This window comes from Trichosurus vulpecula, chromosome 8 (genome assembly GCF_011100635.1).
Source record: "Trichosurus vulpecula isolate mTriVul1 chromosome 8, mTriVul1.pri, whole genome shotgun sequence".
Lineage (NCBI taxonomy): Eukaryota > Metazoa > Chordata > Mammalia > Diprotodontia > Phalangeridae > Trichosurus > Trichosurus vulpecula.
Genome location: NC_050580.1, coordinates 161,844,581 through 161,870,551, shown reverse-complemented (window position 1 = coordinate 161,870,551; position 25,971 = coordinate 161,844,581). Strand labels below are relative to the sequence as shown.

The 25,971-nt window shown below is 35.9% G+C and overlaps 1 protein-coding gene across 3 annotated transcripts in view; it reads left to right on the top strand.

Annotated features, from left to right (window-relative positions):
• TCF12 (transcription factor 12) overlaps positions 1 to 25,971 on the top strand; it is a 424,142-nt gene that overhangs the window by 311,273 nt on the left and 86,898 nt on the right. For all 3 annotated transcript variants that reach the window (XM_036737190.1, XM_036737189.1, XM_036737191.1), the window contains exon 7: positions 25,101 to 25,236. In XM_036737190.1, coding sequence (XP_036593085.1) covers positions 25,101 to 25,236 — 136 coding nt within the window. The remainder of the gene's footprint in view (positions 1 to 25,100; positions 25,237 to 25,971) is intronic.

The following is a 25,971-nucleotide window of genomic DNA, read 5'->3' as shown; positions in this document are numbered from 1 at the left end:
TCATGTATATTTTGAGCAGAAGTATAAAATTTTAAGACAAACTACTTAGCCAAAAACCACTTAGGCACTCAGATGTTTTTTCCTATAAGGAATTGAACCTGTTTCTTTTAAAAGCTATCACAGGAGAAATGGAAATGGAACACCTAATATATCTTTTCCATCAAGGTCAGAACGCTGATTTTTAACTATGATACCGTTCCTCATGGACATTGTCTAAAAATCAAAATTAGATTTGGGAAGCTTTTGACTATGAAAATAGTGAATCTTCTGAAATATGAAAGTCAATCTTATTCTTCTTTGATATAATTAAAAGTCTAGCTAATAGTAAAATGATGAGAAAAACATAAGAGAAAAAAGGAGTATCAGCTAATGGCAGAAAGATGATATGGAGTAAATAATGAGGAAAAATGAGCAATGTTAACTCAGTTTAGACAAGCGTAATCACATCTGTTGGTGTTGCTCTGCTTAGCCTTTCTATAAACATGAATTTAGTTGAAGTTGTATATTTGGATTTTCAAGTTTATAAAATATCCAAAAAAGTAGAAATTTAATTGGTGCCAGTCATTTTTCTACAAAATGTATGATTGCAGAAAGATATAATGGCCTGGAAGCAACCACATGCTGTGTGGCCTTAATTACATTTCACTCAGTCTGTAAAAAAAAAAAAAAAAAAAAAAAGTGTAAAATACTTTATGCTGAAATGATAAATGGATTTTTCACTTAGTTTTGACTGTGACTATTTTTAAAATATTGTACCTATTGTTAATAAAAATGTTGGCCCTACACCCTCCATGTATTGGATCAATAAAAAAAATTCAATTGCAAAATGATCCATCAATGTTTCCAGTAATATTGCTACACCAGTTTCTTTTTAATGGCCCATCAGTTATGCTATCGCCATGAAGCTAATGTGAGGTGACTCATTTAGCAACATATTATTACATCATCTGAACATGATGTAAGGCACATCAGGCATTATTAAATTAGCCTGAGTTTTGCAATATGTCAGTAACGTTTTATGCACATTAATGGCATAGTTAGTGCCCCTTGTGGGGTTTTGTTGAAGGCAAGTCATTTCAAGGTAGATTTTGGACAGAGTATTCTGTAATCTCTATGCTGTTTTTTTCTCTTGTCATCATTTTGTGGTTTAGATTTTGATATTGGTGTTTTTTTATATTTTATTGAAGAAGTTTTTCAGTTTTATGAGGAAATAGTCTGAGCAAAACAACAATGAAACCATATCAAAGCATTTTTTTTTCAAACCCACAGCTTTATTGTTGGGAACCTAGATCATCTTTTTGAAAGCAATGATGCTTCTTTCTTAACTCTTGAGCCTCCTGAGCGTGTTTGGACAGAAAGCAGCTATTGTCATCTATCATGATTTTTCCCAATAATTGTCCAGCCCTCTCTGCCAGAGATAAATAACAATAATAAATTAGATGTCCATTGTTTCCTGAGCAGTGCAGGAAGCATACTCATTCTTCCTTGAAGAGACAGTTCTGGTGACCACTTCAGCCAAAAGAATCCCCAAGGCTGTTTTATATACCAGAATTCTGCTATTATTTCTTTACCTGTGTTCTTATGCCCTGTCATTGATCCTGTGGTTAAATTCATCAAAGAAAATGTTGTTTGAGGGATTTTTTCATTTAATTAACATTAGACTTCTGTTACAGAGGTCAAGGGAATTTTTCTTTATAAAAAGAAGAATGTGGCCAAAAACAATGCATAAAAATCCCATAAGATCAAGAGCTTTCTGTTCCATCAGATGTTTTCTTCACTTTTATGAAAGGGGGCAGAAAATTAATTCCTTAAATTGAATAGGGACCCCTAGGCAAACCAAGTAAGCAGTGTAAGGGGAAGCCAACTACCTTTTCTGAATAATAAATAGAAGACATTAAGGAACTAGCATCTTAGTAGCAGATTGTACCCTGGGGCATATATTATAGCTGTATAAGAGAAATATACTGGATGGACTTCAAGTAAGAGTATTTCCATTGTAGGCAGAACTCCTTTTCTAACTAATGTCCTACTTCCAGTAACTCATTTAGTCTCTACTTCATTTTCCCTTTATATAAATTAAGTATAATCATTCTGGTCCCCATCCATCCAGTGACAAAGCAAAAAAAAAAAAAAAGTTAAAGTACTTAAAGTACTTTAGGAGTAAAGATGTTATATTAAATCCAAGTATAGTTTTTATTAAAATGGGCACAGTTTTCCTGGACTGAATTAGAATGAATATGGTGAAATTGGTCCCCCTAATGGAGAAAAGATAAAGAAATGTTACTGTATTTCCCAACAACTCCATTCAAGATCACTTTTCTTCTTTCTAGTAGTATGATATAGATAGTATGACATAGTGGATACAATGCTCACCCTCAAGTTGGGAAGACTGAAATCCTATCTCAAACATGTACTAGCCATGTGTCTGGTAAAGCCATTAAATCTCCTTGTGCTTCCGGCAACTCTCTAGGATATATCTACCAAGCCATAAATGGGCTGTAATCCACATAGCAGAGTGTTAGAAATGTGGTATGGAATCTGGGAGAATGTAAATTCCTTGAGGGCTAAGATTTTTTCCATTTTTTTTTTGCCTTTTCCCCAGTGAGTACTACATAATGGATACTTAATAAATGCTTATTAATGGATTGATTGATCCTGTGAATGAGAGCTTAGAATCAGGACCAAATCTTTAAAATCTAAATGATTCTGGAACCTAAGTCCTATAGTATAAACAAACTAAGGTTATTCAAATCAGATAGTTCAGTATCTAAATGGAGGTTTTCCATTTCTGGATGAAATTGATATTATCATATTCAACAGAATAGAGTTTGCCACTAAAACATTTTTTTTCAAATTTTTTTTGGGTTTGAATGTGTGTCCGTGTTTTCTGATGGGAAATGATAGCTATACAAAATCCTAACCAATTTTAAGAATTAAACAATTTAAGAAAACAGGAGAGAGAAAATTTGTGTTTTAAGTGATTTGGACTAAATGACCTCTGAGATTCGATGGTTTTATATGTGATAAACCAATGGGATTTGGAATGTACTTGTGTTTTATAGAAACAATGAGAAAAACACTATCTTATATAAGATTCTCAACTGATTTAATTGAGAGGTCAGCAGCACATGTAAATGCAAGTAGTCTGCAACACCAGAGGTCCATGCTGAAAAAAAATTTAAGAGATTGCTAAGAAATCGTATTATCCAATATTTTCCATCTCTTTTACAGCACAGTTCTTAGCTGAGGGGAAACTGTCTTCAGTTGGTGCCTCCCTTTTCTCATTTCCTATCAATTTCTCAATCCCTTGCAAGTAATCTGGCTTCTGTCCTCACTACTCAACTCAAACTTCACTTCAAGGTCACCAATAAGCAGTAGTGCTAAATCCAATGGCCTTTTCTCAGTCCTCTTCCTTTTTAGCCTCTCTCATTTGACACTGTTGATGACCCCCTCCTAGATACTTTCTTCTGTATGGGTTATACTACTACTCCTTAACAGTGTCCTTTGCTGGATCCTCATTAAAGCCCTACCTCTGATACATTGGTGTATCATGCTCTGTTCTGGGCAGTCAACTCTCTCTGTACTCTTCTTTAGTGGTCTCATCAACTCACATGGATTCTGAATTCTGATACCATCTCTGTGCAGATGACACCTACATCTACATCCAACTCAGACTCTCTCTCCTGAGCCCTAGACCTATATTGCTTTCTATTGGATATTTTGAACTTTGATGTCCCATAAACATCTCAAATGCATCATGTCCAAAACAACTTAATTCTCTTTACCGTGGAAAACCACTTTTCTATCTTTCCTCCTTCTGTCAGGGACATCTTCAACCTTCCATTTACCCAGGTTCATGACATCGGAGCCCTCATCTCTTAATTCTTAATACTCATCTCTTAATTTTCTGTCTCCAGCCGCCAGCACTTCCAGTCAGCTGTCAAATCATGTTGAGTCTACTCCCATGGAATCTTTCATATCCATCCCATCCCCCCCACACACACACACCTTCATCGCTTCTGACTTAAACTATTACAATAAGCTCCTTACTGGTCTTCCCTCCTCTCTCCTCTTCTCTCTCCAGTCTGTCCTACACTAATTTGATTGTGTCATTATTTTGCCCAAGAATCACCTGCTTCTTTTTGCCTGATCAAATGTAACCTGGACTTCCATAACTTCTTTCAATAATCTACAATTTGAGATCTATCTCTTCATTCCTTCCAGAAAGTTTATTTCTGCCTCCATGCTTTTACTTATGCTTCCTTATTTATTCCTCCCTCCATACCTTAAGTTAGGAAAGAACTTTACTGAATTCCAGGGATACAGAGAAAGGCAAAAATATGGATCCTGCCCTCAAGGAGATCACATCTTAATGGAGGAAATAACATAAAACAACTATCTACATACAAGATATCTATAGTATAAATGAAAGGTAATCTCAGAAGGAAGTCACTACCAGTTGGGGGGGGGGCTTTTTTGAGGAAGAGTGGTAACCAGAAAAGGCCTCTTACAGAAGGTGGGATTGGAGCTGAGTCTTAGAAGAATTCAGGAGATAAAAATGAGAGGGGAGACTGTATGGGGGGCATTCATTGAAAAGATGCAGACTCAGGAGGTAGACTATTATGTTCAAGGAACCACAAGAAAGCCAGCGTCACCGGATGAGAAACCCAACCATAAGGCTGTTGCTATCGTAGTAGTCTAGAAGTGAGGTGATGGGGGGCTGTACCAGGGTGGTGGCTAAGTGCGTAGAGAGAAGGAGGGAGACTCGACAACAGATTTGATATGCGGAGTGTAAATGAGGCATTAAGAATAATGCTGAGGTGTCAGGCCTGAGTGACTGGAAAGGTGGTGTTGCACTCAGTGATAAAAGACAAGTTCAGAAGGTGGGAAAGATACAATACTCTGGTTTTGAGATATCCATATTGGTTATTTGAGACTAGAGATCAAAAGAGACGTTAGAAGTGGATAAATAAATCTGCAAATCATCTGCACACATATGAAAATTGAATCTATAGCCCATCATATAAATAGGTGAAAGAATAGATACAGAAAAGAACAGGGGCCTATATAGATTCTTGAAGGACACTGGGAGGTTAATGGGCATGGCCTAAATAAAGATCCAGTAAAGGAGCCTGAGGAGAGGTCAGACAGAACTATGAGAGAACAGCTTCAGGAAAACAAAGAGAAGAAAGAGTATCAGGAAGAGGATAATCCACAATGTCAAAGTCTGCCAAGAGGTCAAAAAAGGATGAGGACTGAAGAAAAAGCCACTGGATTTGGCAACTAAGAGATCTTCAGAGAGAGCTATTTTAGTTAAATGATGAGCTTAGAAGCAGAGAGTTTAGAATAGAGTGAGAGGAGAGGAAATGGAAGCACCAGTTAAGGAGTTTAATCAGGAAAGGAAGAGGAGATATAGGACAATAACTAGCAAGAATGGCAAGGTCAGGTGGGGAGAGATACACACACACATATACATATATATGTGTGTGTATATATATATATATATATACATATATATATATATACATATACACATACATATGTGTGTTTTTATATCTCTGTGTGTGTATATATATACATGTATATATTTATATATTTAGTTTTTAACATTCACTTTTATGAGATTTTGAGTTCTAAATTTTTCCCCCTCCCCAAGACAGCATGCAATATGATATAGGCTATACATGTACAAACATACTCCTGGGGACTTTTTAAGGATGAGGAAATCATGGACATGTTTAGGTAGGAAGGAAGCATTAGATAGAAAGTGAAAGTGATAGAGGGGTAGTCTGCTGAAGAAGACAGGAGGAGGAGGGGCCAAGGGTGAAAGAAGAGTTTGCCCTCGCAAGGAAGAAGGACCTTCTTTTTCAATGAAGTTTGAGGCAAAGTCCTCAGCTGAAGAGAGTAGTGGGGGAGAGGCTAAAGTCATGGGTGGCTTCAGCAGGGTTAAAAAGGTTTCAGATAGCTGCTTGTGATGAGGGGAAGAGTGAATTGTTTAAGGCAGTGTAAAAAGATTGCCTTGCTGCGTTGAGCGCCCATTTGAGATTATGCAGCAAATCTGTAAACTTCTCTGTTGACGTTTAAAACTCTTTACAACTAGGCCCCTTCCTATTTTTCTAGCCTTCTTACTAATTTCTCCAGTTCTTGTATATTGTGGTTCAGCCATACAGTCCTACTCTGTTCCTCACATTCAACACTCCCTGACTTTGCCCTGGCTGCTCCCCATTCCTGGAATGTTTTTACTCTTCACAAAACTCAACTCAAATACCACCTTTTGCCAGAGACGTTTTGTGGTTCTCTCCTGCTTCTACCCTTCCTAGATACCTTATACCTACATTATATGTCTCTTTTATATACTTTTAAAAATACATATTTTCTTCCACATTAGAATAGCAGGTCCTTGAGGGAAAAGCTATTTTTTTCTCTTTTTTCTTTGTATTCCCAGTGTATAGCATTGTGCCTAACATACAATAAATGCTTAATTGATTGGTCAGTTTGGTTGACAGATTGATTTTTTAAGAGGTCACTTTGGCAGAATATTAGAGTATGTGAGGAAGAGTAATGTGAGATACCTTAGGAGCTAGACTATGACCAATTTTAAATTTCTAAGTTAATATTTTGTCCTAGGGAGAATAGGAAGCCAGTAAAGAGTCTTGAGGAGGAGTAGGACATAGTCAGATTGTGATTTCTATACCTTCCTTTACCTGAGGCTACTGCATTCTTTTGAATAATATAAAAGGTCCCCTACCAAATTTCTGTAAGAAAGAAAGTTTAAAACAAAGCATAGTGATGGTGTTGATGTATAAGTGTATGTGTATGTGTGTATGCACATACTTTTAACTGCATTTGCTTCTTTTTGTAAAGGTGCATAGGCAGACTTCTCTCAGAATTATTATCCTCTTTATTTGATACATAAAAGATTCCCTTAAAAGATTGGGATAAGAACTCTGAGGACAAGAACTGTATAGTCTTTCCTATTTCTCATAATGGCTAGAAGACTGTGAGCAGCAGAAGCTTGAAATGAAAAGCTGATTGAAATGAAGATAATGTGAACTGAACCAAAAATGGTCAAAGATTTATTTTGTGCTATTGAGGCATTGCAATAATAATAATACACCGCCAGAGAGAATCACTGACTAAAACTTTGAAATAACACCTCAGGTAAACACACATGAAATTTTACTTGCTCATTTATACAGAACAGTCATTTAGTAGGCCACCATCAGTAAAACACAAATTGACTTTACATTTATTCTTATTTCTCACTTATTTCATTTGGGTAAAGCTAACAGTGTTTACAATCTTACCAAATACTACCTTTCTCCACAAATTTTCCAGTTAGCTGATGTGGAAATGATTCCTACATGCCTACTGTACCCCAAAATGCACTGGGGCTTCTGGCTTTCCAATGGCAGCTTTTTTCCCCAAAAAGAAGGTGGGTTGGAGCTTTGCACCAACTCTTTTTCTGCCATGAGGAGCCACCTTCTTGACTACAGTTCTCTAAAGGGGATGGAAAAAAGTAGAATAGCCTGACGTTAGTGTTAATATTATTATTACTGACTTAGCATTTATATGGCACTTCAGCTGTTTTTTTAAAAGCCAAACACTTTTCTTACAACCTCGTGACTTATGAGTGTATGAGAGAATTGAGGCATGGGGGTGCTAAGTGATGTGGTCACAGTCACAGTTTCAAAATATCAGACCAGTTCTAGGCCTACCCATTCTGAACCTACTGTTCATTTTTCCTACACCTATATGCCTAACCTTGCTGACGCGGTAAAATTACATTACTGTCCGGAAGAGCCATCATGCATTCTTTTGCGACTTTTGCATTTTTAAAAGTGGGTGGAAAAACACAGGGACAACTGTAGACCTAAGAGTTCTCCAGGCCATCATCCTTGGCACTTCTTTTTTTCTCCGCGCATTCTCTAATTCCCACCTTTTTACCTTGGGGAAGTATCTTGACTTCCCTAAGCCTCATCTTCCTCATCTTTATATGATGGCTTCTAAGGTTCACTTTCACTCTTAACCTATGATCTTACCCTCACCTATCATCTCAGCTCCTTAACCCTCAACCCCAGGGCAGATGCATTTTGAAACAATGTAAGAAATTTCCTTTAATATGAAGAGAAAAAAAAATGCTTAAAGAAATATTACTGATTACTGCTTTTTCTCCATCCTCTCCCTACTGTACTCATGTTCTCTTTAGGGTAGAATTATAAAAATTCTTAATATAAAATGAATTTTCTAAATGATTAAAATTGTTGCTTAAAATGCTCCAGTGTAAGGAAAACCTAAAACAAAACTACTAAAAAACACAAGCCACATAAAGTCTGGATTCTGAAAGCAGTTAAATTTAAACTTTTAATTTTACCAGCAAATATTTTAAAAATCTGTGATGCCAGGATGCACAGGGTGCTATATATGGTCAGTAAAAATTATTGGTCCTCATACTTGACTCACAATGGTTCACTGAAGTGTGTTTTCTCTTTAGATGGCACACAGGGTGTCCAGATTTTATGTGACATAAAAACTCATTTTGGTCTCATTTTGGAGGAAACCATGAGGTGAGGTCTCTTCATTTTGATGTAAATAAATCAGTTTTACAATCTTCTGTATAGCCTAGAGTAGCTTTAGTTTTTATTATCAAGCTCAAGAGCCTATGTATATAACTGTTTAAAAAGTTAAAAAAAAAATTCCATGTTTGGAAGCTTGACTTTCCTGGAACTAGAGATGACCATTTGAGGATAATCAGTGAAGACATCCCTGAGTGTGGTGGGTAGCAGGTGCTAAGAATTAGTTCTACTCTGGTAGGGAGTCATATAGGGAGTAATTCTGTGAAAAATCTGCCTATGTAGCTTTTGAAAAGAAGCAGATGGAGTTAAAAGCGCACGCGCACACACACATCACCCTTTGTTTTTAATTTTTTTCCCTTACAGAAATTTGAATCGCATACACACACACACACATATCTTAAGATGTTGAAGTCTTAGCCTACATTTCTGTATAACCTCTGTATTTCTGGTTTGTATTCCTTTGGTTCTATGTATACAGCATTAAAAATGTAGTGATTGAAGGAGACCTTTTCCAGTTTCTAAAGGTAATGTGAATATATGCTAAAGGATTCATTAGTTAATAGCAGTATATGGTATTAGATGTGGAAAATGCCTAGAAAATATTTGTTTCTGAAGCAGGCAGCTTAAAATCAAAAGCCTCTGCCTCATTTAGGAATTATTAAGCCAGTGCTTAGCTGAGTTAGTTTACCAGTCAGCTCCCTTGATCCATAACTGGATAAAATTTTTTTTAAATATTAGAACAATTCAGCCTTGTATGTTTGAAGCAGAGGTCACTGGCTAAGCACAACTCTTTAGTGATATACATTGCTTCTTGGATCATTAAGATATGTTGTAGCAGTCATATAAATATAGATATATGTATGTATAATTTATATTTGCATATTTTATATATTCACACAGTTCCTCTATCCTATTATCTGTATAAAACTTTAAATGTGATATTATTTTGTTTAAGGATAAAGTTCAACATTAGCACTTTATATATGAATTATAACTATTTCTCTTAGAGGCGAAACTGCAAGGCAAAGCTTGAGACTTTTAACTATATGAAAACTTTAAAACAAAGAGTAAAGTTGCTTCATATAATATAGTTTTACTTTTTCTTGAAGTTTCTTTACAAAGGGACATCTCATTTTTAAGATCTCACAACATTCATGAAAAAATATCATTTTAATGTTTAAATATATAATATTTAACATTCTAAAAAAATAAGACTGGAATACACAACTTGCCAAGGAGAAAATAAAAACTTTGATTAAAATTTTTAGTGAAAAATTTGTGGGGAAATACTAATAAAATAGTAGTTACTTGACTTGGAAAGGAGAAGACACAGAAGCAATCAGTATCCATATACATGATGATCATGATGTCATCATGATAATGTCATTGAAAATTCAAGAAATACTATCTAATAACCAAATAAATCACAAAAACAGCTACATCATCTCAAATAATTTTGAAAAAAAAGCACATACTTAGATTACAATTCTTCAGACACTTTTTGAGTTTAACATGACTCTTATTAATAGATCAATTATGCCAAAACAATTCAGAAAAGCTAGTATCTGCTTAATCATTATGAATAAATGCAATAGCTTTTGACCAGAAGTGTAAAAACATTATAGCATCCTTTGTCACAAAGCCTTTGGCTCAGTTCTGCCCTCATTACATATTCATGTACTGCAGATACATAAAATAGACCCAAGTATAGTAAGGCCCTGGAGTATTTGATGTCCACATGGAAAACTTTTTTATTTAAAACGTGCCACCAGCAGAATAATGGCAACTATGACTTATATAAAATGTGACATTTTATCAGTGAGACAATAAACCCACTATGATTCTGCTAAGCCTTAAATACATTATCATTTCTCATAAATGGAACTATATATGGCTTCCAAATTAAAGAGGGAGTAGAAGCAAATCATATTATTAATCACTTCGTATACATAGATGACATCAAGGTATATGGCTCCAGTAAAGAAGGAAAAAAACACCATTAAATACACATTCTTTAAACAAATTAAGTCAGGTCAGCAAGCATTTTCACTGGCTTCCTCTCATACTTTGAATTCTGTCTCTTCTTCCCTGTCCTGACTTCCCTGGCTTCCATCAAACCACAGATGAAGTCCTACCATTTACAAGAAGCCCTTCCTAGTCCTCCTTGATGTCAGGACCTTCCCTCTGAGATAAATTCCAATGTATCTTATAAATACTACTTTTACATAGTTGCTTACAAGTTGCCTCTCTCCAATGGGAGAGCTCCTTGAGAACAGAGATGGTTTCTTGCCTTTCCTTGAATTCTCACTGCTTAGCCCCATGCTTGGCACATAGTAGGCATTTAATAAATCTTTGTTAATTTGAAATTCCTTAATCTCGTGAAAACTTTCACCAATGATATCAAAATGTCCTTTTGTTTTCGTAAATGTGTAATTCTTAATATGCTCCAAGGAGAAAGAAATGGATTGTTTTCATCCAAATTTCAGAGGCCACATTGAATTAAAGGATAAAGGCAATACATAGCCATACTGTGGTCTTCTCCAAGCATGGCATATCAAGTGTGAAATATCATCAAGAGAAGACTGTGGCTGGCTATGTTAAGAAACTATCAGCATCCTGAAATCAAAACTAAATGGGAAGAACACATTTAAAGCACACAACACCCACACGGTGCCAATCTTAATGTTTACTTTTGGATTGCAGAGTAGACTATAACTGATATAAAATTCATCATTAGCACTTTATATATGAATTACAACTATTCCTCTTAGAGGTGAAACTGCAAGGCAAAGAGAAGACCATGGCTGGCTATGTTAAGAAACTATCAGCATCCTGCCATACAATATTAGTGAATTACAAAGATCATCACCCAAAGGAAACTATAGAAAAGGTAATATTTCCTCGCCATAAAGAAGGAAGAGGATTGATATAACCATTTTTAGAGCACAAAATAAACAGGTCTAAACCCTATAGAAGTAATTCTAGAACAACTAGCCATCACTTCAAGTAATCGTAGAAACTGATAACAAATAGATAGTATCCGATTTGTTGTTTCTACCAAAAAATAATTTCTCTCTAGAATGAGCCTGTAAAGTGACCTTAAGAAAAAAAAACCAAGAATGGAATTAAAAAGCATTATATCAGCTGTGTCCGGATGAAGTCAGTCAACAATATGTTAACAAAAAGGTACTAGGCAAGTGTTTGAATCATGTGGATTTCTTTGTGGAAACAGAGTGGTTTATTTTAGCAATGCAATACCAAATCGTTGCAATCAGGAATTGCAGAAGGGTTGTTTTTAAAGGAACTAAGACTTGGTGACTAGTTTAGATTATGCAGGCAGACAGTAGAGACTGTACAGTACTGCAAGCTGCAAAAAATTTAGCCCCTACCAAAATACCTAGAAGTATGTGACCTGGTGGCTAGAATTGCAATCAGAGCCTCATTCTGTTTTATGAAATACAGACTTCAAACCATCTGAGAGAAGTCAGCTAATAAACTGTATGGGAACTGGACCATCATTGTAGACTGGACTGTTGCCCATATTCTCCTGGATATAACATTGATCCATAAAATTTTAAGAATAACTTTTTTAATAGGTATCACCAAACCAAATACCATAATTCCAAGTTACCTGGAACAGAGTCTTAGCAGAAGACATCCAGATTATATAGGAACAGAATGAGGTACATAGCACCCATATTGTCCTGTCTGCCACTGGAGTTGTAAAAAGGATGCTTTCATTTAGCCTCCTAATACAATTATTTTGTCCACCTGGATGAATTAAATATAAAAAATAGTGGCAGGATATCAAGAACATTCCTGTTCTGAATCTCATTAAAAAGATAAGAACAAGATGGCAATAATGATGATAATTCACTTTTATATATCAATCAGTAAGTGTTTACTAAGTGCCTACTGTGTGCCAGACATTGTGCTAAATGCTAGAGAAGTGAATACAAAAAAGACAATCCCTGCCTTCAAGGAGGTTACAATTTAATGAGGGAAGACAACACACTGAAACAATCCGGAAGACACTGGGAAGTGGGGATCTGGGAGAGGTTCCTGGCTCAGGAATATGTTGGAGAAGTCACCCAGAGCTGGAAATCCCAAAGTAGTGCAGACAGGAAAAAAGTTTATGTTCCACAAAGAATTTTCCTCGTACCAACCCTAAGAGCTAGGTAGTAGAACTAATATCATCCCCATCCCCAGATGAAGAAACCGATGGTCTGAGAAATTAAGTAACTTTCCCTCAGTCACACAGGTAGTAAATGTCTGAAGTTGGATTTCAACCAGATCTCCTAACCCAAGTCTAATATTATTTATATTGTAGAATACACTACCTCTCCAAACATTACACTGAGTCAGTCAGTCTCCATTTCCTCTTCGAATTATAAAAGGCAAATAGGTTATACTATATTAGATTTGGGGTCAATACCTGTAACCTAGTTCTTACCTTACTTAGCATATTGAAATTCATCTTTGAAAGAAAATGTAGAGTCTCTCCAAACAGATAATCTTATGTTTGAAATGCTTTAGATGGAAAGGCATAGCCAATGACTGGGGACATTGCATGCCAGAGGCCAGCCCTTGGTTCCAATTCTTAGAAGGTCAAAAGTGACACCTGCAGTATCTCCGATTAATTTCCAGGTCATTTTTGCTGGTCTTCTCCTCAATGTAGAGACAGTGGAATAACTTACATGATTTAAAGTGTCCTGTATAATCCTGTGTTTTGGAACTCTAAAAAGAAATCTATTTGTAATTGGAATGTGTTACAGACCTACTTTAAGAAAGGACATGTGATCCAAAGACTTTGTTGTTTTCCTCTTGTAGATCTTCCATTCCTCCATTCCATACCCAAAGTCTGAGGGTAACTTTCTTTGCCATTGAAAAATGATGCTATTAAAGTTTTTGTCAGTATGATGTAAGGATATAAAATTTCAAAAGCACCAATGAAACATTGAAAAAAAAATACACAGGAAGGTATTGAAGGAAATACAGAAAGTACCATCATAGAAGGAAGTATAGATGCTACCATGTGTTTCAACAATTTGGTGTTTCAACAATTTGGCTAGCAGCTGTTGTGGGTGTGAAAGACCAACACAAGCCCAACAACAAGCACGCTACCAGCACGCTGCAAAAGCCCAGGTTCTTTTGATCTGCTTTACTAAGGAAAGCAACGTTAAGGAGTTAACAAGCTTACTTTAATTCAGTATACAAATACCATTCACTTAGTTCAGGGGAAAAAGCCAGCACCCTGAACTTCGGCACAAATACAAACAAATTACAAACATCGACAAACAGACCAAATACAATTCATAGTTACCAACATCTAGGTTCAGCCCGGGAGCTCATAACTAGGGCTGGCCCAGAGTCACGCATGCCACCATGGCTGTGGGTAAGAGCTCCAAAAAATAGAAAGCTAACCCCTGGTTTTATATCTTTTTCAGGGTCAAGGGTGAATCACACTTGCAACTCACCCACGTGACCTAAAATCATCACAAAGAGGCGACTTAAGCCCACGTGGTCTAAAAGCCTCTGATGTCCCAAACATGCCACTCAAACCCATGTAAACTAGGCCCTCCCCTGAGGCAAGGAGGTCACCAAGGACTCCCAATCTAATCAAGGAAACAAAGGCCAAACTTTTCAAGGGCACTTGGTTGAACTGAGTGCTAAGAGCCCATTTTGATTGCCAACACACCGTGTTAAATTTAATATATACTTTTGAAAGAACAAGATTATATATTAAGATTCATAGTTTTCTATTCAGTTCTCTTTCTTCTTTGATTATGGAAATGTTGTTTGTTTTTTGTCAAGTTCATTTAAAAAAATGAAAAAAAAGTAATGTTTTTAAAGAATATAGAGAAATCCCTAAAGCATGTAACACCAATAGAGTACTTGTTTAACCCAAGACTCCCATAACATTGCTAGTTTTATTCAGAAATTAAGTTTCTACTCTTAAATTGCCCTAGTCAAGAAATTTGTTATGTATTTTGAACTATTTCAATATCCACGATTCTTAAAACCATTTTATCTAGAACTTTTTATTTTGAGATATTTCAAGATGTCTGAAAATATTTCCCTTCCTACATATAAAATCCCAGAGAAGAGAAAATTCCAAATCATTTAAATTTAGTAAGTTAAGGTAGGGTTTTTGATTGCTGTGCTTATCGCAACCCTACCTTAACCCTATTAGTGTAAGAATGACTTTTTCCACTGATTTCACACGAATTGTCTTATTGGACCTTTACTTCAGAGTTGTATGTTAAAAATTGCTGTATGGTAATATTTTCCTGCCCAACATGTGACATCTTTTTACTTTTCATTTTGTTGTTAATAAAAAGAATTCCTCCTTCCTCAGAGACTGCTTTGTCCTTATATAAGAAAAAATTAATGAAAAATCAGTTGTGCTTCTGTCCAGAGGAAAACCATTGGCACAGTCCCCTTTCATATTTTTGTCTGAGAGAAAACTGTCAGAAGAAGAATCTTTTTCAAAGTAGAAACTTCAAAGAATTTTTTTTAATATTGAAAAACATTCCTTCCTTCATATTTCTACTTCAGTGAGACAAACGAACAAAATATAGACTGGTGGTCTTCTTGTGTAAAGAACTCCAATCAGTTTTTCAATACTTTTACCCATCGTACAGAGACTTCCTGTTTGTGATAAAACACTGCTAGAGATACAGCAAAGTTTAAGACTTAGTCCCCATCCTGGAGGTACTTAAGATCTAATTGTGTGAATGACATGGAAAGTTAACTAACAATACATACAAAATAGCATATAGTAAGTACCAAGTAAAGGATATAGTCTTGCCACTTGTTCAGATACAGTGTATGTAAGAATGATGAAAATGCCTAGGAAGTTGAGGAGTTTCATGTTTCTTTTCTTTTTCAAAAGCCAATTTACAGACAATAGCTAGAAATTTTATAGCACTTTTAGGTGTATGTAACACTTTACTTATCTTTAATGTCTCTCTAATCCTTACAATCCCAAAGAGCTTTACCATGATATCTTTTAACTGTTTTTTCTTCTTCATCTTTAATAAAGGTGGGTGTTTTCACTTCAGCTGATTCAGGATTTACATCTGTTTTAAGCTTAAGTAAAGAGAAGGAGAGGTATGACAAGATCTCAGACTTCTATGTGCCAGTGATAATTAGGGAAGGTAGAAAAGCTAAATATGTGCTGTTTTGTTTATGATGTGGCAGCACTTAGGTAGCTAGTACCCTAGGTAACTTCTCCCCCACCCCGTTTTCTTTTCATTCCAGTGAGTAAGATTAGGCTGATTGCAGTTGCAGGATGCAATTGATGGATGACTGCCATTATCTTCTCAAACCTGCATGACTCTTTTGGTATAGATGATGATAATTAAATTTTCAAGAGACTATGTAGAGATTATAAGATTTGAGATGTTTTAAAGAAAAAGCACAACATTTGGTTAGTGGTCGTTGGTGTGTTTTGATTGACCCACAAAAAGAATAGTAGCATCTCAAGTTCTCTTTTATTTTGTTTTGAGTTCACTCCCTCCTACCCCACCCCCCAACACACACACACACACACACACACACAAATAATATATTGTCCAATGTGTTGGTAATGACTTGAAACTGTACAGGTTAGCACAAAGCATTTAATGAAACCTTGTCTGAGACAAAACACTAGAGAGGATCATAATTAATGTCTCATTTTCTGCCAGTTGCTATTGATTACTCATTCAAGATCCCTTTGTTCTCAGAATGATAACAACTGTAGTTCGCATCACTATCTAATGAGATTCTCAGGATAAAATTCTTTAACAACATGCTGATAATTGCTAACATATCCCTAGAATTTCAATTTAAAATACATTTACATCATAATACAATTATTTTACAAATGTCACTGTTTTCCAAATTCAATGTTTATTGCAGTATGCTTTTTAATCATTTGTGGAATATTAACAGAAAACTAATAAATAGTTAAAGTTCAACATTTTTTGTATTAGGTGTTTATCTTAGTTGTCTAGAAAGGCTTTCCAGGGACTTCAGGTAATGTGCTCCTCCTTTATATCTAATTCTTCTGTCAAAATCACTGAGAATCATTTGGAGTTTTAATGATTTTTTAATGTTCGCTTACTATGATTCTTTAAACCAAAAGAAAAGGATTTGTTTACCATTGCTTAAAATAAGCACTTTTTCTTATCCTGTGGGGAAAAGTTTTTAATAGAAAATTATATAGCAGGACGTAAAGAATTTCAGAAGAAAAAATCTTCCAATAGTTGAAATAGTTTTTTAATTGGAATTATATTTCATTCCCTTTTACCATTTAGATTCAGACTGCTATCCCCAAGAAGGAAAAGGCCAGGCCTGCCTTTATTATTTCAAAGTGAATACCATTCAGATGGATGTGGAAATTATGGAATTCTATAGAATGTTAAAAACCAAGGGCTTCCCCTGGAGACATACACACACACACACACACACACACACACACACACACACACACACGTGCACACGTATGTATGTGTGTATATACAGATATGCACATATATGTACTTATATTTATATGTCATAGGCATATTTATATTAGACTTATTTTTATTTATGAGATATGTTGACTTTGTAGCTTGAAGGAGTCTTCCATCTTATTTTTCATGAAATAAATTAACTTTAATATTACACAAAGATAGCGACATCAGAATAGTATTTTAAAATTTTAATCACAAAATCAACTTGACCCTTTTCAAATCTGGCACAGTGTTAATTAGGCTCTTAGTTAATTTATAGTATCGAGTGCAAATTAAGTAAAACTTTGCATTTTACAATTAAAGTTGCTCCAAGGAAGCAAGTCAGTATTCCCTACATTTCAGATATTTTTGTAAAGAAAAAAGGAAGGTGACAATCCTTAAAGCTTGCTCATATTCTCAGCTCATTCTTTTTTATCTTTAAATTTCTATTTCTACATTCATTTATTTTGAGGAGTAGTGCATTTATTTACTTATTTATTTCATTTATCAATCAAGCAAAATTTTTATAGCAGATATTCAGTCAAGCAAAGTAAATTCCCACTTTAGACCTGTCCAGAAAAGTGTTTCAGTCTGTACCCTGAGTCCATTCACTTCTCCATCAGGAGAGGGGAAGCATCTTTCAGCATACATACTCAGGAATATAATTGATCATCACATTGGTCAGAGTTTTAAGGCTTTTAAAGTTTGTTTTTGCAGTGCCATTATCATCAGTTGTTCTTTAGGTTCTGCTCCCCTCACACTGCATGGATTCATAAAAGTCTACCCAGGTTTCTCTAAAATTATTCCCTTTTATCACTTCTTACCATGCAGTAATATTCCATCATACTCATATACCATAATTTGTTCAGCCATTCCTTCATTGATAAGCACCTCTCCCCTCAGTTTCCAATTTTTTGTCACCACAAAAAGATCATTACTTTATTAGTTGGCATGAGAGGAGCACCTTTCTTTCATAGTCATATCATCGTGCCTCCTTTAGGGATACCTTTAAAAGTGCCTATCTGTATTATCTGTAAGAGATAGCAGTGATGAATGGTACAATACAAACTGATTACTACTTTTGGCCATCTCCACTGCCATTTCATTTGCTCTAATGTCAGTTCTTTTGGCCTAAGTATTCCCTTCATTATTGCGATGGTGGCGGTGGTGGTGGTGGTGGTGGCGGCGGCGGTGGTGGCAGTGGCAAAGTGATGCAGTAGAGTTTTTATTTTCATCTTTGAGGCTTATGCACCCTTGGAAAATTCTTTTAAAAATCTTGGGATGCTTGTTTGCAAGGTGAATATTTGTTTTGTATAACTCAACGTGAAGAATATTTAGCAGAGATGCCTGTTTAATCTGTTATAACACTAATCCAAAAAGAATTAGCCAGTGTTTCAGGAGGATAACCCATCATTGATTATTCTTTAGTAATTAAATACAAGTTTAGCAGATGAGGTTCTAACTGACTAAAGATACAAACATTCTGTTTTAAGAATGTGTTAAGAAATAACTGATGTATCATTTCAGAGAACTAATACCTTAGAAGAGACCTAAGGCAGCCTTGCCTAAAGAGAACATGCTACTGATAATTTAAAACTGCTTTGCTAGTCATTCTTTCTCCTCAGGGATATTTGTATATTCCTTTTTGCATGAGATACCTCCAGGACAGGATCAGGCCTAATCAATATTGCTTCTCATTTGCTTCAGACAGGCAGAAAAATCAATAAGATGAGCTGACATCTATTTTTTTATCAGAAGAAAATATATAATAGCTTACTTTGTATGCTACAATATAGAAAGAGAGTAGTGGCTAAAAGCTTTAAGACTAGAATGAGAGGAGAAAGCACCACTGAATGTTTAGAATATTAATTGATAATGTTAATAGGCAGTGCAACACAAGCTCTTGGTTATTGCAACAGACATTGTTCCCTAGTTATTTTATATATATATATATATATATACATATACATATATATATATGAATATATGTAAATATGCATATGTAATTTGTCATATTTTTTATTAAGTGCTTATTGTGTTCCAGACACTATTCTAAGTGTTAGGAATGCAAAAAAAAGGACAAAAACCAAACCTGCTGTCAAGGAGTTCACAGTCAACTGGAGGAGACAACATGAAACAACTATGTACAAACAAGATATATAGAGGATAAATTGGGAGTAGTCTCAGGGGGATGGCACTAAGGTTGAGGACTTGGAAAGGCTTCTTGCAGTACCTGAGTCTTGACTGTAAACTCTTTTAGGACAGAGATAATCTTTAAAAAAAATTTTTTTATTTCATGTAGTATTGGAATATAGCACTAAGAAAACAATGCTGTATTTTCTGCTTCTATAAAGCAATAGTTTCATCTGTATTTTCTTTTGCATATCCATAAGGTTTTAGATCTAGATTGAATGACTCCACAGGGGAGAAGTAGCAAGATAGGAAAGGCTAGTTAGAAAAGTTGAGTGAATTTTTCCTTGCTATAGGATTAGGGCTTTTTTAAAAAAGAAAAAATACATATCTCCCTTTTGGCCTATTATTGGTTAGAATTAGCTGCATTAAAATTTTCAAGAAGTAAATGCCTTTCATAAAAGTTCACTGTACACGAATGCAGAAAGTATTTGCGTAGACAGCTAGTACTCAAATTACAAAAGGGATGTGTTCCCAAAGTTCACTGGTATGTCAGTTGCTCAGACCTCGGAATGCATTTTCTCATAGAAACAAAGCTATAAATAGCAGATAGGTTTCCAGGCTAGACCACAATAGCCTATTCAGCCTGTAATGGAGTCGGTACTGGTTTCAGTTGCTCTGAAATAATTTTATCTTCTTTTAACCAGTCTGAACTAGTCAGAACCAGTTTAAACTAGTCTGAACTAGCTGGATGGATCTGAATTCATTGCAACAGGGGGTCTGAACCTCTGAACTGCTCATATCTCCTGCAGTAAAAGTTTTTGAAAACCCAAATGATGCTATAAAGGGGAGCAACCCTATTTCATGGAAAATGTCATCAACCAACACATATTTATTAAGTTCCTTCTAGGTGCTGGGGATAACAAAGACTAAAATGAAATTGTCCCTGCCCCTCAAGTAGTTTATATTCTGTTGGAGAAGACAAGAAGTATATTTTTTAAAAACGCAAAAAAAGCATAAGATAGTCTTTGGAGGGGGTACAGCTAGGTGCTGCAGTGGGTAAAGTGCCTAGCCTGGAGTCGGGAAGACCCGAGTTCAGATCCAGCCTCCGACTCTTACTAACTGTGTGACCCTGGGCAAGTCACTTAATCCTGTTTGCTTATCTGTAAAATGAGAAGGAAATGGCAAACCACTCTAGTATCTTTGCAAAGAAAACCCCAAATAGGATCACAGAGAGACAGAAGCAACTGAAAAATAACTGAACAACAACAAAGTCTTCGGAGAGATGGTGCTCACATCAGTGGGGATCAAGAAAAGTTTCATGTAGATGGTACTACTTGACCTAAATCTTAAAGGAGAGCTATTTCAGGCATGGGAGACAGCCAGAGAACAGGCACAGAAACCATATTGAAGATGCAGTACCATATATGTAGACCAGGAAAAAGACCAGTTTGGGGACCAAAGAGTCTGTCTAAGAAGGGACTCTACAGACTGAGACTTTAAAGATAGGTTGGGACTAGGTTCTAAAAGGCTTTAAATATGACACGACGTAGTTTATATTTAATTCTTGGTGCAATTGGGAGTCACTGTAGTTTTCTGAAAAAGGTGGTGACGTAGTCAGACATGCACTTTAAGAAATCACTTTGACAGCTGTGTGGATCATGAATCAGAGAGAGGAGAAGAAGCAAGGAGAACCATTAGGTGCCTATTGCATTAGCACAGGTTGAGCTGTGTTGAGAGAAAAAAAGAGAGAGAGAGAGAGAGAGAGAGAGAGAGAGAGAGTGTCTTATTTATATTGATTGTTTTTTCTACCTGCTTCACCTCTCCCTGGTTTATGATTTTTACAAGGACAAAAGACTATGTCTTATCTGTTTGGCAAGCCGCCTTTGCATTCTTATGTCTCTACTACAGAATGTTTTATCCATCCACTATTTGATAAATATAAAACTACTTGTATTAAAGATAACATCTTATAGCATTGTCATTTAGTTTCTGTTTTATATTGTTTGGTAGATGCAACCCTCGTATCTCTTATTTTTAAGGGAATGTACTATTTTACAAATATCCCGTTAAGATCTGAAAAAATAGAACTTTTAAGTATGGATCTTTTTAGAAAAATGTAAAATATCTTGTTTAGTTTAGATCATACTTTTTATTATCGGTTGAAGAGGTCATATTACATTCAAAGGTGCAAAGCATCTTAAAAGTCTGGATTTAAATAATTGAACACTGAAAGAAGGGAAGAAATTTCACAGGGACTTTTCCCCCTGATATTAATAGCGAACATCAGACCAGCGTTACTCTACCTGTTATTCTGCCAAAGTTAGTGTCGTTGTGCAGTTGTGTCTGACTCTTCATGACTCTGGGGTTTTCTTGGAGGGGTTTGCCATTTCCTTCTCTGGCTCATTTTACAGATAGGGAAACTGAGGCAAACAGGATTAAGTGACTTGCCCAGAGTCAAACAGCTAGTGAGTGTCTGAGGCCAGATTTAAACTCTGGTTTTCCTGACTCCAGGCAAGGTGCTCCATCCACTATACCACCTGGCTGCCCTTAAAGTCACCGTACATAACTATAACTACCAAGGTTGCCCTGAGCCTTTTGCTAGAGCTGTGGAACATATTTATCAATATCAACAACATTGGAGCAGATAGGTGGCACAGTGGTGAAGGTGCTGAACTTAGAATTAGGAACACCTGAGTTCAAATCCAGCCTCAGATACTTGCTAGCTGTGTGACCCTGGACCAGTCACTTAACCTCTACCTCAGGTTCCTCGTCTATAAAATGGGGATAATAATAACAACTACCTCTCAAGCTTGCTATGAGGATCTAATGAGATAATATTTGTAAATCACTTTAGCACAGCGACTGGCACATAGTAGGTGCTATGTAAATGCTAGCTATTATTATTATTATTATTATTATTAACATTTCAGAAGTGGCAGGAAAGGTAGCTGCTTAAAATATGTGGATGAGGACAGAAGAGCATCCAAGGACTGTGAAGACAATGAATGACAGAGTATCTCCTGAAATTCTCTGGCCTGAATTCAATACCCTTTACCTTTTGAGTTCTCCTTTATCTGTTCCCATCTTCCGATCCAGGAGTGGAGAGCTGGGGTGGTCCTACTGCCTAGCATCTAGCACCATTTTTCCACCAGTACATTGTCCTTTATGTTTTAAGGGGATGGGTTTTTCAGCATCTGGATACCGTTTCTGAGTTGTTCTCTCTTAGTGGCAATAAACGTGCACTGAGCCAGTCACAGCCTTTCGTTTTATGACATACTGTTGCAGGATCGTGGAGCTAGAGTCAGACTGTCCCTCAAAGGCCATCTGGTCCACCACCCTCATGTTGCAGATGAGCAGACCGAGCCCCAGTGAGTTTTATGTGCCCAAGGTAACAGGTAGTAAACATCAGCAGTAGGGTTTGAGCCCAGATCTTTTGTCTCCAAAGCCAAGTTTTCTTTCCACTCTACCAAGATAACTAACCCAAGAGAGAGTTATACTCCATGGATATGAAATAGAACAAAGCTGAACTGTCCTAGGTAAGAGATATAGGTAGGAACTTGAAACACTAAAACGAGAGATGTACAGCAAAGGTTTACTATAATCCATGAACTAAGAATAGTTTCTATTTTTAAATAAAGTTTTGTTATGTTAAAAAAATGTAAAAAAAAATTTTTTTTAGCTTGAGGGAAGTCGAAAAACAGGCAGTAGGCTAGATTTGGCCCTCAGGCTCTAGTTTACCCAACCCTGCTCCAAACACATGAACGAACTTATTTATGTACTGTATAATTAAGTACACCCTACTCAAGTATAGAAGTTTGTACCATTAAATAGAGTGATACATTGCATACCCTTGGGAATATCACAAAGACTTGACCCTTAGAATTAGTGTTTGTCATATCTGATGCATTTCACATACAGTGACCTTGCATCATACAGACATTTAGATTATGAGAGTTCAACTATATGAGCTTGGTCAGAGAAAAATAACAATTTATATAGCGTGAGCAGAACCACCCTGCCGAATAAGCACATGATGGAAGATAGGAGTCTCCCTTTCCCATGGTTGGTCTCAGTTCTTGTATGTGTCTCATAATAGGAACATTTTGTAGCCCTAAGTGTTCTAGAGTCTTTTATTCATATCTGTAGTTGATCTTTTGAGAGGGACAGGCTGAGCTGCCCTTCCTAGCATTCCTAGGCATCTTAAAGGCCCCCACTGTGTTCTCTTTAATTTGCTTGTGTCCTCCCTTGACTCATGGTGAAACAAGAAGAAATCATTTCAGGTGGTCATCCTCTAATATCCATGAAGCTCCTTCCAGAGTATTTTTTCCTCAATCATAGTTTTTCCTACTCAGTCTTTTACCTGTTTCTTTTCTTTTACTTGAGTAGGAGTTTGGGTTGTATTTACTGCTCTGCATTTATTCTCTTTTTACTTATTCTATATATACTTTTTATCTATAATTGTCATTACCCATTATGATGAAAGCTCCTTGAGAGGATTAGTACTTTAAGGTTTGCAATGTGTGTTACAAATATCTCATTTTATCCTTACAGCAGCTTTTGGAGGTAGGTGCTTTTGTTATTCCCATCTCATAAATGAGGAGACTGAGGCCAACAGAGATTAAGTGACTTACCCAGGGTCACATAGCTAGTACAAGTCTAAGGAAGATTTGAACTCAGGTCTTCCTGGCTTTAGGGCCAATGATATAGAACTAGATAATATGTTGAACAAGATATAGTATCCCCAGTATCTGTCACATAGTGCAATATTTAAATGCTTGTTGGTTGATTGACTACTCTCTCCTGATTGATTCCTTAGCTGGACATATGAAGTGAAAAATAAAATTTACATTTAATTGTTTCCATAGCAATGATCTTGGATTTATCTTCTCTTTGGAGTAGATTGCCTTTTAAAGAAACTCTGGCTTCTTTATTTTTATCTCTAGAGCTTAGCACAGTGCCAGGCACATAGTAGGTGGTAATAACTGTTTACTGACTAACTTTCCAGCTATGACTATTTTAAGATGATGCATTGTGCTATGTTACATGAGCTATTAAAGGGATTTCCCAGGGGTAATTTTGACTGTATAATTTTTGCCTTTCAAGATGACTTTAGGGCCTAACCCCCCTGTAAAATGCAGCTCCACTATATTCATATATTTTATCTACACTGACAGAAGCTCAGAGCTAGAAGGACCTTAGGCATCATCTAATCCAAAGTTCTCGTTTTAGAAATGAGAATGTGGAGATTTGTTTACTTTTAATTTTTTGATCTGCCCAATGTCATAAAGGTATTAATTAGCACCTTTTTGTAAAGGACAATAGTTTTAGCTAGCCCCTACTTGATTTCTGTTCTTTAAACTTACTTAGACTCTGAAGTGTCTTTGGTTGACCATAGTATGACATGATGCCTCCTATCATAATGAAGTTTATATTTTTTCCAGTGCTGACAGCATGGAAGCTTTCTCTTAAATTTTCCTTAAGATGGACTGATTCAAAATGATTTAGGAAAAAAATTTAAAACAAAGTGAATGGTTCATTTTTAGTGCACAGAAAACCAAACATAGTCATTAGGGTCCCAGATGATTTTAAAATGCTATCTTTTTCAGTTTCTTTAAACAGTTTACTTTTCTCTTCCAAGCAGTGGGTGATAGTAGCAAGAGCTTTAACTTTGGAATCTGTAACCCTATGATTCCTTGCCACAACAACTGACAAAATATCATACCTTGCTCTTCCATTTTATTTATTATTTTTCTGGTAGAGAGGCTCATGCAGTGACCAACAAGCAGGTGGCAAGAGGGACAAAGAAGCAACAAATAATTTTCAACCCTTGAGTACTTGAGAGTCAGTGGTATTATAAGAGTGTTTTTATTTTAAAGATGACTAGGTTTCCTTTGCCTTTATATTTTTACAGTCCAGTCTCCTACGACAAGATATAGGACTTGGGAGCCCAGCACAGCTATCATCTTCAGGAAAAGCCGGGACACCATATTATTCCTTTTCTGCCACCAGTTCTCGAAGAAGACCATTGCATGACTCTTCAGCACTTGGTAAATACATGCACTGTCCCTAGATGAAACTTCAAGTTTGAATTTTGTTTAATTTCTTCCCCTTGCCCAAAAATACCATAAGTGTTCCTGCTTAGAGGAGACTGAAAAGTCATTAAGCCTATGGAGTTTGGTATTTGAGGAATTATACTGAAGTTGGAGATTAATCTATTTGCTTAAAAATGTAATCTATTCCATCATTAATAAGTAGAGCACAAACATGATTCTGATTCTTCTACATTTAATATGATTTGTTTTTATAAAAGTTTTAGGTTATAAAAATTTAAAATTTATCTCTCTTTAAAAGTTCTCTCTTTAATATTTAAACAAGTCAGCAACATTGTTGACTTACCAAGAAAACTGAAGAACAAAATCCAGCTTGACCATCTGTGTTCCCTTGCAATGAAAAGTTCATATTTGGGAATTTTAAATGCAATAGGAATTAGTCTTATTCATTGTTTCAGCCCATAAATTATAAACCATTTTGCATAAGGTGCTCACATAAACATGAGCTATTATTCTTTGAAAGTTCCCTGAGGCCAGGTATCATATCTTCCATTTTTAAAATCTCACATGTGACTAGGGAAGTGTTAACACCAAGTAAGCAAATGCTTAATGAATACTTGTTGATTTAATTAACAAATATTTCTAATTTCTTTATAGAGTTAACCTTTAATGCTTGGTGTGTTTACTTTTATCCACCTTCAACATATTAAAGTCTATCAGTAGTTACGGTAC